The sequence below is a fragment of the Hyla sarda genome, unplaced genomic scaffold (assembly GCF_029499605.1).
Source record: "Hyla sarda isolate aHylSar1 unplaced genomic scaffold, aHylSar1.hap1 scaffold_714, whole genome shotgun sequence".
NCBI classification, from domain to species: Eukaryota; Metazoa; Chordata; class Amphibia; order Anura; family Hylidae; genus Hyla; species Hyla sarda.
The window spans coordinates 147,985-166,142 of NW_026610734.1; the positions used below are offsets into that span (position 1 = coordinate 147,985).

Below are 18,158 nucleotides of genomic sequence, written 5' to 3' on the forward strand. Positions count from 1 at the left end.
TCACACATTATATTCCCGGCTCCATCACACATTATATTGCCGGACCCATCACACATTATATTCCATCACACATTATATTCCCGGCTCCATCACACCTTATATTCCCAGACCCATCACACATTATATTCCCGGCTCCATCACACATTATATTCCCGGCTCCATCACACCTTATATTCCCAGACCCATCACACATTATATTCCCGGCTCCATCACACATTATATTCCTGGCTCCATCACACATTATATTCCATCACACCTTATATTCCCGGACCCATCACACATTATATTCCTGGCTCCATCACACATTATATTCCATCACACATTATATTCCCGGACCCATCACACATTATATTCCCGACTCCATCACACATTATATTCCCGGCCCCATCACACATTATATTCCCGGACCCATCACACATTATATTCCCGGACCCATCACACATTATATTCCCGGCTCCATCACACATTATATTCCCGGCTCCATCACACATTATATTCCCGGCCCCATCAGACATTATATTCCCAGACCCATCACACATTATATTCCCGGCTCCATCACACATTATATTCCTGGCTCCATCACACATTATATTCCATCACACATTATATTCCCGGACCCATCACACATTATATTCCTGGCTCCATCACACATTATATTCCATCACACATTATATTCCCGGACCCATCACACATTATATTCCCGACTCCATCACACATTATATTCCCGGCCCCATCACACATTATATTCCCGGACCCATCACATATTATATTCCCGGCTCCATCACACATTATATTCCCGGAACCATCACACATTATATTCCCGGCTCCATCACACATTATATTCCCGGCCCCATCACACATTATATTCCCGGCCCCATCACACATTATATTCCATCACACATTATATTGCCGGCTCCATCACACATTATATTCCCGGCCCCATCACACATTATATTCCCGGCCCCATCACACATTATATTCCCGGCCCCATCACACATTATATTCCCGGCTCCATCACACATTATATTCCCGGCTCCATCACACATTATATTCCATCACACATTATATTCCCGGCCCCATCACACATTATATTCCCGGCCCCATCACACATTATATTCCTGGCTCCATCAAACATTATATTCCATCACACATTATATTCCCGGACCCATCACACATTATATTCCCGGCTCCATCACACATTATATTGCCGGACCCATCACACATTATATTCCATCACACATTATATTCCCGGCTCCATCACACCTTATATTCCCAGACCCATCACACATTATATTCCCGGCTCCATCACACATTATATTCCCGGCTCCATCACACCTTATATTCCCAGACCCATCACACATTATATTCCCGGCTCCATCACACATTATATTCCTGGCTCCATCACACATTATATTCCATCACACATTATATTCCCGGACCCATCACACATTATATTCCTGGCTCCATCACACATTATATTCCATCACACATTATATTCCCGGACCCATCACACATTATATTCCCGACTCCATCACACATTATATTCCCGGCCCCATCACACATTATATTCCCGGACCCATCACACATTATATTCCCGGACCCATCACACATTATATTCCCGGCTCCATCACACATTATATTCCCGGCTCCATCACACATTATATTCCCGGCCCCATCAGACATTATATTCCCAGACCCATCACACATTATATTCCCGGCTCCATCACACATTATATTCCCGGCCCCATCACACATTATATTCCCGACCCCATCAGACATTATATTCCCAGACCCATCACACATTATATTCCCGGCTCCATCACACATTATATTCCCGGCTCCATCACACATTATATTCCCGGCTCCATCACACATTATATTCCCGGCCCCATCAGACATTATATTCCATCACACATTATATTCCCGGCCCCATCACACATTATATTCCATCACACATTATATTCCATCACACATTATATTCCCGGCTCCATCACACATTATATTCCTGGCTCCATCACACATTATATTCCCGGACCCATCACACATTATATTCCCGGCTCCATCACACATTATATTCCCGGCTCCATCACACATTATATTCCCGGCCCCATCAGACATTATATTCCCAGACCCATCACACATTATATTCCCGGCTCCATCACACATTATATTCCCGGCCCCATCACACATTATATTCCCGACCCCATCAGACATTATATTCCCAGACCCATCACACATTATATTCCCGGCTCCATCACACATTATATTCCCGGCTCCATCACACATTATATTCCCGGCTCCATCACACATTATATTCCCGGCCCCATCAGACATTATATTCCATCACACATTATATTCCCGGCCCCATCACACATTATATTCCATCACACATTATATTCCATCACACATTATATTCCCAGACCCATCACACATTATATTCCCGGCTCCATCACACATTATATTCCATCACACATTATATTCCCGGCTCCATCACACATTATATTCCCGGCTCCATCACACATTATATTCCCGGCTCCATCACACATTATATTCCCGGCCCCATCACACATTATATTCCGGGCTCCATCACACATTATATTCCCAGACCCATCACACATTATATTCCCGGCCCCATCACACATTATATTCCTGGCTCCATCACACATTATATTCCCGTCTCCATCACACATTATATTCCCGGCTCCATCACACATTATATTCCCGGACCCATCACACATTATATTCCTGGCTCCATCACACATTATATTCCTGGCTCCATCACACATTATATTCCCGGCCCCATCACACATTATATTCCTGGCTCCATCACACATTATATTCCCGGCCCCATCAGACATTATATTCCCAGACCCATCACACATTATATTCCCGGCTCCATCACACATCATATTCCATCACACATTATATTCCCGGCTCCATCACACATTATATACCCGGCTCCATCACACATTGTATTCCCGGATCCATCAGACATTATATTCCCGGCTCCATCACACATTATATTCCCGGCCCCATCAGACATTATATTCCCAGACCCATCACACATTATATTCCCGGACCCATCACACATTACATTCCCGGCCCCATCACACATTATATTCCCGGCTCCATCACACATTATATTCCCGGCCCCATCACACATTATATTCCCGGCCCCATCACACATTATATTCCCGGCTCCATCACACATTATATTCCCGGCCCCATCAGACATTATATTCCCAGACCCATCACACATTATATTCCCGGCCCCATCACACATTATATTCCCGGCCCCATCACACATTATATTCCATCACACATTATATTCCCGGCCCCATCACACATTATATTCCCAGACCCATCACACATTATATTCCCAGACCCATCACACATTATATTCCATCACACATTATATTCCCGGCTCCATCACACATTATATTCCCGGCCCCATCAGACATTATATTCCCAGACCCATCACACATTATATTCCCGGACCCATCACACATTATATTCCCGGCTCCATCACACATTATATTCCATCACACATTATATTCCCGGCTCCATCACACATTATATTCCATCACACATTATATTCCCGGCTCCATCACACATTATATTCCCGGCTCCATCACACATTATATTCCCGGCTCCATCACACATTATATTCCCGGCTCCATCACACATTATATTCCCGGCTCCATCACACATTATATTCCCAGACCCATCACACATTATATTCCCGGACCCATCACACATTATATTCCCGGCTCCATCACACATTATATTCCCAGACCCATCACACATTATATTCCCGGACCCATCACACATTATATTCCCAGACCCATCACACATTATATTCCCGGACCCATCACACATTATATTCCCGGCTCCATCACACATTATATTCCCGAACCCATCACACATTATATTCCCGGACCCATCACACATTCTATTCCCGGACCCATCACACATTATATTCCTGGATCCATCACACATTATATTCCATCACACATTATATTCCCGGCCCCATCACACATTATATTCCCGGCTCCATCACACATTATATTCCCGGCTCCATCACACATTATATTCCCGGCTCCATCACACATTATATTCCCGGACCCATCACACATTATATTCCGGGCTCCATCACACATTATATTCCCGGCCCCATCACACATTATATTCCCGGACCCATCACACATTATATTCCATTACACATTATATTCCCGGACCCATCACACATTATATTCCCGGCCCCATCACACATTATATTCCCGGACCCATCACACATTATATTCCATTACACATTATATTCCCGGCCCCATCACACATTATATTCCATCACACATTATATTCCCGGCCCCATCACACATTATATTCCCCGATCCATCACACATTATATTCCCGGCTCCATCACACATTATATTCCCGGACCCATCACACATTATATTCCCCGATCCATCACACATTATATTCCCGGCTCCATCACACATTATATTCCCGGACCCATCACACATTATATTCCCCGATCCATCACACATTATATTCCCGGCCCCATCACACATTATATTCCCAGACCCATCACACATTATATTCCCGGCTCCATCACACATTATATTCCCGGCTCCATCACACATTATATTCCCGGCTCCATCACACATTATATTCCCGGCTCCATCACACATTATATTCCATCACACATTATATTCCCGGCCCCATCACACATTATATTCCCGGCCCCATCACACATTATATTCCCGGCCCCATCACACATTATATTCCCGGCCCCATCACACATTATATTCCCGGCTCCATCACACATTATATTCTCGGACCCATCACACATTATATTCCCGGCCCCATCACACATTATATTCTCGGCCCCATCACACATTATATTCCCGGCTCCATCACACATTATATTCCCGGCTCCATCACACATTATATTCCCGGCTCCATCACACATTATATTCCCGGACCCATCACACATTATATTCCCGGCTCCATCACACATTATATTCCCGGCTCCATCACACATTATATTCCCGGCTCCATCACACATTATATTCCCGGCTCCATCACACATTATATTCCCGACTCCATCACACATTATATTCCCGGACCCATCACACATTATATTCCCGACTCCATCACACATTATATTCCCGGCCCCATCACACATTATATTCCCGGCCCCATCACACATTATATTCCATCACACATTATATTCCCGGACCCATCACACATTATATTCCCGGACCCATCACACATTATATTCCCAGACCCATCACACATTATATTCCCGGCCCAATCACACATTATATTCCCGGCTCCATCACACATTATATTCCCAGACCCATCACACATTATATTCCATCACACATTATATTCCCGGCTCCATCACACATTATATTCCCGGCTCCATCACACATTATATTCCCGGCCCCATCACACATTATATTCCCGGCCCCATCACACATTATATTCCCGGCCCCATCACACATTATATTCCCGGCCCCATCACACATTATATTCCCGGCCCCATCACACATTATATTCCCGGCCCCATCACACATTATATTCCCGGCCCCATCACACATTATATTCCCGGCTCCATCACACATTATATTCCCGGCTCCATCACACATTCTATTCCCGGCTCCATCACACATTATATTCCCGGACCCATCACACATTATATTCCCGGCCGCATCACACATTATATTCCCGGCTCCATCACACATTCTATTCCCGGCCCCATCACACATTATATTCCCGGCTCCATCACACATTATATTCCCGGCCGCATCACACATTATATTCCCGGCTCCATCACACATTATATTCCCGGCTCCATCACACATTATATTCCCGGCCGCATCACACATTATATTCCCGGCCCCATCACACATTATATTCCCGGCTCCATCACACATTATATTCCCGGCCGCATCACACATTATATTCCCGGCTCCATCACACATTATATTCCCGGACCCATCACACATTATATTCCCGGACCCATCACACATTCTATTCCCGGCTCCATCACACATTATATTCCCGGCCCCATCACACATTATATTCCCGGCTCCATCACACATTATATTCCCGGCTCCATCACACATTATATTCCCAGACCCATCACACATTCTATTCCCGGCTCCATCACACATTATATTCCCGGCTCCATCACACATTATATTCCCGGCCCCATCACACATTATATTCCCGGCCCCATCACACATTATATTCCCGGCCCCATCACACATTATATTCCCAGACCCATCACACATTATATTCCCGGCCCCATCACACATTATATTCCCGGCCCCATCACACATTATATTCCCGGCCCCATCAGACATTATATTCCCAGACCCATCACACATTATATTCCCGGCTCCATCACACATTATATTCCCAGACCCATCACACATTATATTCCCGGCTCCATCACACATTATATTCCCATCACACATTATATTCCCGGCTCCATCACTCATTATATTCCCATCACACATTATATTCCCGGCTCCATCACACATTATATTCCATCACACATTATATTCCCGGCCCCATCACACATTATATTCCCATCACACATTATATTCCCGGCTCCATCACACATTATATTCCCGGCCCCATCACACATTATATTCCCGGCCCCATCACACATTATATTCCCGGCCCCATCACACATTATATTCCCGGCTCCATCACACATTATATTCCCGGCTCCATCACACATTATATTCCCGGCTCCATCACACATTATATTCCCGGACCCATCACACATTATATTCCCGGCTCCATCACACATTATATTCCCGGCTCCATCACACATTATATTCCCGGCTCCATCACACATTATATTCCCGGCTCCATCACACATTATATTCCCGGCCCCATCACACATTATATTCCTGGCCCCATCACACATTATATTCCCGGCTCCATCACACATTATATTCCCGGCCCCATCACACATTATATTCCCGGCTCCATCACACATTATATTCCATCACACATTATATTCCATCACACATTATATTCCCGGCTCCATCACACATTATATTCCCGGCTCCATCACACATTATATTCCCGGCCCCATCACACATTATATTCCCGGCTCCATCACACATTATATTCCCGGCCGCATCACACATTATATTCCCGGCTCCATCACACATTATATTCCCGGACCCATCACACATTATATTCCCGGACCCATCACACATTCTATTCCCGGCTCCATCACACATTATATTCCCGGCCCCATCACACATTATATTCCCGGCTCCATCACACATTATATTCCCAGACCCATCACACATTCTATTCCCGGCTCCATCACACATTATATTCCCGGCTCCATCACACATTATATTCCCGGCCCCATCACACATTATATTCCCGGCCCCATCACACATTATATTCCCGGCCCCATCACACATTATATTCCCAGACCCATCACACATTATATTCCCGGCCCCATCACACATTATATTCCCGGCCCCATCACACATTATATTCCCGGCCCCATCACACATTATATTCCCGGCTCCATCACACATTATATTCCCAGACCCATCACACATTATATTCCCGGCTCCATCACACATTATATTCCCATCACACATTATATTCCCGGCTCCATCACTCATTATATTCCCATCACACATTATATTCCCGGCTCCATCACACATTATATTCCATCACACATTATATTCCCAGCCCCATCACACATTATATTCCCATCACACATTATATTCCCGGCTCCATCACACATTATATTCCCAGACCCATCACACATTATATTCCCGGCTCCATCACACATTATATTCCCGGCTCCATCACACATTATATTCCCGGCTCCATCACACATTATATTCCCGGCCCCATCACACATTATATTCCCGGCTCCATCACACATTATATTCCCGGCCCCATCACACATTATATTCCCGGCCCCATCACACATTATATTCCCGGCCCCATCACACATTATATTCCCAGACCGATCACACATTATATTCCCGGCTCCATCACACATTATATTCCCGGCTCCATCACACATTATATTCCCAGACCCATCACATATTATATTCCCGGCCCCATCACACATTATATTCCCGGACCCATCACACATTATATTCCCGGCTCCATCACACATTATATTCCCGGCCCCATCACACATTATATTCCCGGCTCCATCACACATTATATTCCCGGCCCCATCACACATTATATTCCCGGCTCCATCACACATTATATTCCCGGCTCCATCACACATTATATTCCCAGACCCATCACACATTATATTCCCGGCTCCATCACACATTATATTCCCGGCTCCATCACACATTATATTCCCGGCTCCATCACACATTATATTCCCGGCTCCATCACACATTATATTCCCGGCTCCATCACACATTATATTCCCGGCCCCATCACACATTATATTCCTGGCCCCATCACACATTATATTCCCGGCTCCATCACACATTATATTCCCGGCCCCATCACACATTATATTCCCGGCTCCATCACACATTATATTCCATCACACATTATATTCCATCACACATTATATTCCCGGCTCCATCACACATTATATTCCCGGCTCCATCACACATTATATTCCCGGCCCCATCACACATTATATTCCCGGCTCCATCACACATTATATTCCCGGCTCCATCACACATTATATTCCCGGCTCCATCACACATTATATTCCCGGCCCCATCACACATTATATTCCCGGCCCCATCACACATTATATTCCCGGCCCCATCACACATTATATTCCCGGCTCCATCACACATTATATTCCCGGACCCATCACACATTATATTCCCGTCTCCATCACACATTATATTCCTGGCTCCATCACACATTATATTCCCGTCTCCATCACACATTATATTCCCGGCTCCATCACACATTATATTCCCGGACCCATCACACATTATATTCCCGGACCCATCACACATTATATTCCCGGCTCCATCACACATTATATTCCCGACCCCATCACACATTCTATTCCCGGACACATCACACATTATATTCCCGGACCCATCACACATTATATTCCCGGCCCCATCACACATTATATTCCCGGCTCCATCACACATTATATTCCCGGACCCATCACACATTATATTCCCGGCTCCATCACACATTATATTCCCGGCTCCATCACACATTATATTCCTGGCTCCATCACACATTATATTCCCGTCTCCATCACACATTATATTCCCGGCTCCATCACACATTATATTCCCGGCCCCATCACACATTATATTCCCGGACCCATCACACATTATATTCCCGGCTCCATCACACATTATATTCCCGGCTCCATCACACATTATATTCCCGGCCCCATCACACATTATATTCCCGGCTCCATCACACATTATATTCCCGGCCCCATCACACATTATATTCCCGGCTCCATCACACATTATATTCCCGGCCCCATCACACATTATATTCCCGGCCCCATCACACATTATATTCCCGGCTCCATCACACATTATATTCCCGGCTCCATCACACATTATATTCCCGGCCCCATCACACATTATATTCCCGGCTCCATCACACATTATATTCCCGGCTCCATCACACATTATATTCCCGGCTCCATCACACATTATATTCCCGGCTCCATCACACATTATATTCCATCACACATTATATCCCCGGACCCATCACACATTATATTCCCGGCTCCATCACACATTATATTCCATCACACATTCTATTCCCGGCTCCATCACACATTTTATGTTTCTTACCTCCCTGAGTGGCGGGTAACGCTGTCCCTGAGGCCGGGCTCCATCACATCCCGCTCCCTGCAGACACCCCCAGGGGCCGCACTCTCTAGCGCCCTCTCTGCTCCACAGACGATTAGCGGGCGGGCTCGTACCTCATAGTGCGGAGAGACGTCATGACGTCAGGACGCAGCGCACGGTGTTAGTGACGCAGGTTACGTTGGCCGTGAGGCAGGAGACGCCCACACGGTGTAATCGATGGGTGACCGCGGTCCGAGCCGACCATTCTCCCGGGTGAGTGTCCCCGCGGGGGAGGGGAGATATCTTCCTGTATTTTCTGGCATCACCACCTGAAAGCGCACTTCTCTTATAAGTCCTCAGACTGGATGGTTCCTCTGGGGCCTGGTCTGCTGATCCGCCCCTCGTGACCCCCAGTGTCCCTGCATCTAATTGGGGAGCCAGTGCTCGGCTGTGTCAAGACCGGTAAGTGATGAGCAGCGTGATTGTGCAGCATGTATTTACATAATAATATTCCTGGACTGCTGATCCCCTGCACCGTAGATCCCGGGCTGATCACCATAGACCCAGGGCTGATCCCCTGCACCATAGACCCCGGAGACAATCCCCTGCACCATAGACCCCGGAGACAATCACCTGCACCATAGACCCCAGGGACAATCACCTGCACCATAGACCCCAGGGACAATCACCTGCACCATAGACCCCAGGCCAATCCCCTGCACCATAGACCCCAGGGACAATCACCTGCACCATAGACCCCAGGCCAATCACCTGCACCATAGACCACGGGCCAATCACCTGCACCATAGACCCCGGAGACAATCACCTGCACCATAGACCCCGGAGACAATCCCCTGCACCATAGACCCAGGGCTGATCCCCTGCACCATAGACCCAAGGGCCAATCACCTGCACCATAGACCCAGGGCTGATCCCCTGCACCATAGACCCCGGAGACAATCACCTGCACCATAGACCCCGGGGCCAATCACCTGCACCATAGACCCCCTGCCAATCACCTGCACCATAGACCCCGGGGACAATCACCTGCACCATAGACCCCGGAGACAATCACCTGCACCATAGACCCCGGGCTGATCCCCTGCACCATAGACCCCGGAGACAATCACCTGCACCATAGACCCCGGAGACAATCACCTGCACCATAGACCCCGGAGACAATCACCTGCACCATAGACCCCGGGCTGATCCCCTGCACCATAGACCCCGGAGACAATCACCTGCACCATAGACCCCGGAGACAATCACCTGCACCATAGACCCCGGGCTGATCCCCTGCACCATAGACCCCGGAGACAATCACCTGCACCATAGACCCCGGAGACAATCACCTGCACCATAGACCCAGGGCTGATCCCCTGCACCATAGACCCCGGAGACAATCACCTGCACCATAGACCCCGGGGCCAATCACCTGCACCATAGACCCCGGGGACAATCACCTGCACCATAGACCCCGGGGCCAATCACCTGCACCATAGACCCCCTGCCAATCACCTGCACCATAGACCCCGGGGACAATCACCTGCACCATAGACCCCGGGGCCAATCACCTGCACCATAGACCCAGGGCTGATCCCCTGCACCATAGACCCCGGGGACAATCACCTGCACCATAGACCCCGGGGACAATCACCTGCACCATAGACCCCGGGGCCAATCACCTGCACCATAGACCCAGGGCTGATCCCCTGCACCATAGACCCCGGAGACAATCACCTGCACCATAGACCCCGGAGACAATCACCTGCACCATAGACCCCGGAGACAATCACCTGCACCATAGACCCCGGAGACAATCACCTGCACCATAGACCCAGGGCCAATCACCTGCACCATAGACCCCGGGTACAATCACCTGCACCATAGACCCCGGGTACAATCACCTGCACCATAGACCCCGGGCCAATCACCTGCACCATAGACCCCAGAGCCAATCACCTGCACCATAGACCCCAGGGCCAATCACCTGCACCATAGACCCCGGGGACAATCACCTGCACCATAGACCCCAGGGCCAATCACCTGCACCATAGACCCCAGGGCCAAGCACCTGCATCATAGACCCCGGGCCAATCACCTGCACCATAGACCCCAGGCCAATCACCTGCACCATAGACCCCGGGGACAATCACCTGCACCTTAGACCCCAGGGCCAATCACCTGCACCATAGACCCCGGGCCAATCACCTGCACCATAGACCCCAGGGCCAATCACCTGCACCATAGACCCCAGGGCCAATCACCTGCACCATAGACCCCGGGCCAATCACCTGCACCATAGACCCCGGGCCAATCACCTGCACCATAGACCCCGGGCCAATTACCTGCACCATAGACCCCAGGGCCAATCACCTGCACCATAGACCACGGGGACAATCACCTGCACCATAGACCCCGGGTACAATCACCTGCACCATAGACCCCGGGTACAATCACCTGCACCATAGACCCCGGGCCAATCACCTGCACCATAGACCCCGGGTACAATCACCTGCACCATAGACCACGGGGACAATCACCTGCACCATAGACCACGGGGACAATCACCTGCACCATAGACCCCGGGTACAATCACCTGCACCATAGACCCCGGGCCAATCACCTGCACCATAGACCCCAGAGCCAATCACCTGCACCATAGACCCCAGGGCCAATCACCTGCACCATAGACCCCGGGGACAATCACCTGCACCATAGACCCCGGGCCAAGCACCTGCACCATAGACCCCAGGGCCAAGCACCTGCATCATAGACCCCGGGCCAATCACCTGCACCATAGACCCCGGGGACAATCACCTGCACCATAGACCCCAGGGCCAGTCACCTGCACCATAGACCCCAGGGCCAATCACCTGCACCATAGACCCCGGGCCAAGCACCTGCACCATAGACCCCAGGGCCAAGCACCTGCATCATAGACCGCGGGCCAATCACCTGCACCATAGACCCCAAGCCAAGCACCTGCACCATAGACCCCAGGGCCAATCACCTGCACCATAGACCCCAGGCCAATCACCTGCACCATAGACCCCGGGGACAATCACCTGCACCATAGACCCCAGGGCCAATCACCTGCACCATAGACCCCAGGGCCAATCACCTGCACCATAGACCCCGGGGACAATCACCTGCACCTTAGACCCCAGGGCCAATCACCTGCATCATAGACCCCGGGCCAATCACCTGCACCATAGACCCCGGGCCAAGCACCTGTACCATAGACCCCAGGTCCAATCACCTGCACCATAGACCCAGGGCTGATCCCCTGCACCATAGACCCCGGGCCAATCACCTGCACCATAGACCCCGGGGACAATCACCTGCACCTTAGACCCCAGGGCCAATCACCTGCACCATAGACCCCAGGTCCAATCACCTGCACCATAGACCCCAGGGCCAATCACCTGCACCATAGACCCCAGGGCCAATCACCTGCACCATAGACCCCGGGCCAATCACCTGCACCATAGACCCGGGTACAATCACCTGCACCATAGACTCCGGGGACAATCACCTGCACCTTAGACCCCAGGGCCAATCACCTGCACCATAGACCCCAGGTCCAATCACCTGCACCATAGACCCCAGGGCCAATCACCTGCACCATAGACCCCAGGGCCAATCACCTGCACCATAGACCCCGGGGACAATCACCTGCACCATAGACCCCGAGGCCAATCACCTGCACCATAGACCCCAGGCCAATCACCTGCACCATAGACCCCAGGGCCAATCACCTGCACCATAGACCCCAGGGCCAATCACCTGCACCATAGACCCTGGGGACAATCACCTGCACCTTAGTCCCCAGGGCCAATCACCTGCACCATAGACCCCGGGCCAAGCACCTGCACCATAGATCCAGGGCCAATCACCTGCACCATAGACCCCAGGGCCAATCACCTGCACCATAGACCCCAGGGCCAAGCACCTGCACCATAGACCCCAGGGCCAAGCACCTGCACCATAGACCCCAGGCCCAAGCACCTGCACCATAGACCCCAGGTCCAATCACCTGCACCATAGACCCCAGGCCCAAGCACCTGCACCATAGACCCCAGGTCCAATCACCTGCACCATAGACCCCAGGGCCAATCACCTGCACCATAGACCCCAGGGCCAATCACCTGCACCATAGACCCCAGGGCCAATCACCTGCACCATAGACCCCAGGGCCAATCACCTGCACCATAGACCTCGTGCCAATCACCTGCACTATAGACCCCAGGGCCAATCACCTGCACCATAGACCCCAGGGCCAATCACCTGCACCATAGACCCCAGGGCCAATCACCTGCACCATAGACCCCAGGCCAATCACCTGCACCATAGACCCCACGCCAATCACCTGCACCATAGACCCCAGGGCCAATCACCTGCACCATAGCCCCCAGGGCTAATCACCTGCACCATAGACCCCAGGGCTAATCACCTGCACCATAGACCCCAGGCCAATTACCTGCACCATAGACCCCAGGGCCAATCACCTGCACCTTAGACCCCAGGGCCAATCACCTGCACCATAGATCCCAGGCCAATCACCTGCACCATAGACCCCAGGCCAATCACCTGCACCATAGACCCCAGGCCAATCACCTGCACCATAGACCCCAGGGCCAAGCACCTGCACCATAGACCCCAGGGCCAAGCACCTGCACCATAGACCCCAGGGCCAATCACCTGCACCATAGACCCCGGGCCAAGCACCTGCACCATAGACCCCAGGCCAATCACCTGCACCATAGACCCCGGGCTAATCACCTGCACCATAGACCCCAGGGCCAAGCACCTGCACCATAGACCCCAGGCCAATCACCTGCACCATAGACCCCAGGCCAATCACCTGCACCATAGACCCCAGGCCAATCACCTGCACCATAGACCCCGGCCAAGCACCTGCACCATAGACCCCAGGCCAATCACCTGCACCATAGACCCCAGGGCCAATCACCTGCACCATAGACCTCGTGCCAATCACCTGCACTATAGACCCCAGGGCCAATCACCTGCACCATAGACCCCAGGGCCAATCACCTGCACCATAGACCCCAGGGCCAATCACCTGCACCATAGACCCCAGGCCAATCACCTGCACCATAGACCCCGGGCCAATCACCTGCACCATAGACCCCAGGGCCAATCACCTGCACCATAGACCCCAGGCCAATCACCTGCACCATAGACCCCAGGGCCATTCACCTGCACCATAGACCCCAGGGCTAATCACCTGCACCATAGACCCCAGGCCAATTACCTGCACCAAAGACCCCAGGGCCAATCACCTGCACCTTAGACCCCAGGGCCAATCACCTGCACCATAGATCCCAGGCCAATCACCTGCACCATAGACCCCAGGCCAATCACCTGCACCATAGACCCCAGGGCCAAGCACCTGCACCATAGACCCCAGGGCCAAGCACCTGCACCATAGACCCCAGGGCCAAGCACCTGCACCATAGACCCCGGGCCAAGCACCTGCACCATAGACCCCAGGCCAATCACCTGCACCATAGACCCCGGGCCAATCACCTGCACCATAGACCCCAGGGCCAAGCACGTGCACCATAGACCCCAGGCCAATCACCTGCACCATAGACCCCGTGCCAATCACCTGCACCATAGACCCCAGGGCCAATCACCTGCACCATAGACCCCAGGGCCAATCACCTGCACCATAGACCCCAGGGCCAATCACCTGCACCATAGACCCCAGGCCAATCACCTGCACCATAGACCCCAGGCCAATCACCTGCACCATAGACCCGAGGCCAATCACCTGCACCATAGACCCCAGGGCCAATCACCTGCACCATAGACCCCAGGGCTAATCACCTGCACCATAGACCCCAGGCCAATTACCTGCACCATAGACCCCAGGGCCAATCACCTGCACCTTAGACACCAGGGCCAATCACCTGCACCATAGATCCCAGGCCAATCACCTGCACCATAGACCCCAGGCCAATCACCTGCACCATAGACCCCAGGCCAATCACCTGCACCATAGACCCCAGGGCCAAGCACCTGCACCATAGACCCCAGGGCCAAGCACCTGCACCATAGACCCCAGGGCCAAGCACCTGCACCATAGACCCCGGGCCAAGCACCTGCACCATAGACCCCAGGCCAATCACCTGCACCATAGACCCCAGGGCCAATCACCTGCACCATAGACCCCAGGGCCAAGCACCTGCACCATAGACCCCAGGCCAATCACCTGCACCATAGACCCCAGGCCAATCACCTGCACCATAGACCCCGGGCCAATCACCTGCACCATAGACCCCAGGCCAAGCACCTGCACCATAGACCCCAGGCCAAGCACCTGCACCATAGACCCCAGGGCCAAGCACCTGCACCATAGACCCCAGGCCAATCACCTGCACCATAGACCCCGTGCCAATCACCTGCACCATAGACCCCAGGCCAATCACCTGCACCATAGACCCCGTGCCAATCACCTGCACCATAGACCCCGGCCAAGCACCTGCACCATAGACCCCAGGCCAATCACCTGCACGATAGACCCCGGGCCAATCACCTGCACCATAGACCCCAGGGCCAATCACCTGCACCATAGCCCCCGGGCCAATCACCTGCACCATAGACCCTGGGGCCAATCACCTGCACCATAGACCCTGGGGCCAATCACCTGCACCATAGATCCAGGGGCCAATCACCTGCACCATATGCCCCGGGCTGATCCCCTGCACCTTAAGACAATGTGCTGATCACCTGCAGCATAGGCCCCGAGCTAATTACCTGCAACAACACCTGCACCATTGATCCCTGGCTGATCACCTGCACCATAGGCCCTGAGCTGGTCACAGCACTCTGGACCCTGGGCTGATCACCTGCACCACAGATCCCGGGCTGATCACCTGCACCATAGATCCTGGGCTGATCACCTGCACCATAGATCCTGGGCTGATCACCTGCACCATAGATCCTGGGCTGATCACCTGCACCATAGATCCTGGGCTGATCACCTGCACCATAGATCCTGGGCTGATCACCTGCACCATAGATCCCGGGCTGATCACCTGCACCATAGATCCCGGGCTAATCACCTGCACCATAGATCCAGGGCTGATCACCTGCACCATAGATCCTTGGCTGATCACCTGCACCATAGATCCTGGGCTGATCACCTGCACCATAGATCCCGGGCTGCTCACCTGCACCATAGATCCCGTGCTGATCACCTGCACCATAGATCCCGGGCTGATCCCGTATGCCATAGATCCCGGCTGATCACCTGCACCATAGATCCTGTGCTGATCACCTGCACCATAGGTCCCGGGCTGATCACCTGCACCATAGATCCCGGGCTGATCACCTGCACCATAGATCCCGTGCTGATCACCTGCACCATAGATCCCGTGCTGATCCCGTACGCCATAGATCCCGGGCAGATCACCTGCACCATAGATCCTGTGCTGATCACCTGCACCATAGGTCCCGTGCTGATCACCTGCACCATAGATCCTGGGCTTATCACCTGAACCAAAGTTCCTGTGCTGATCGCCTTCACCATAGATCCCGGGCTGATCACCTGCACCATAGATCTCATGCTGATCACCTACACCATAGATCCCGGGCTGATCACCTGCACCATAGATCCTGAGCTGATCACCTGCACCATAAATATCGGGGTGCTCACCTGCACCGTAGATCCCGGGCTGATCACCTGCACCATAGATCCCGGGCTGATCACCTGCACCATAGATCCTGGGCTTCTCACCTGCACCATAGATATCGGGGTGATTACCTGCACCATAGATCCCGTGCTGATCACCTGCACCATAGATCCTGGGCTTCTCACCTGCACCATAGATATCGGGGTAATTACCTGCACCATAGATCCCGGGCTAATCACCTGCACCATTGATCCCGGGCTGATCACCTGCACCATAGATCCTGGGCTTCTCACCTGCACCATAGATATCGGGGTGATTACCTGCACCATAGATCCCGTGCTGATCACCTGCACCATAGATCCTGGGCTTCTCACCTGCACCATAGATATCGGGGTGATTACCTGCACCATAGATCCTGGGCTGATCACCTGCACCATTGATCCCGGCTGATCATCTGCACCATAGATCCTGGGCTGATCACCTACACCATATATATCGGGGTGATCACCTACACCATAGATCCTGGGCTGATCACCTGCAGCATAGATCCTGAACTGATCACGTTCAATATAGACCCTGAGCTGATCACTTTCACCATAGGCCCTGAGCTGATCAACTGCACCAAAGGCATTGGGCAGGTCACCTGCACTGTAAACCCCAAGCTGATCACTTG

General features: G+C 51.6%; 1 protein-coding gene across 1 annotated transcript in view; it reads right to left on the minus strand.

The window, feature by feature from the left end:
- Window positions 1–9,963, minus strand: part of SLC16A6 (solute carrier family 16 member 6) — a 94,457-nt gene extending 84,494 nt beyond the window's left edge. Inside the window, exon 1 of the mRNA XM_056554423.1 lies at window positions 9,825–9,963. Within this exon, the coding sequence (XP_056410398.1) occupies window positions 9,825–9,868 (44 nt within the window). The 5' untranslated portion in view covers window positions 9,869–9,963. The remainder of the gene's footprint in view (window positions 1–9,824) is intronic.
- Window positions 9,964–18,158: the final 8,195 nt, after the last annotated feature.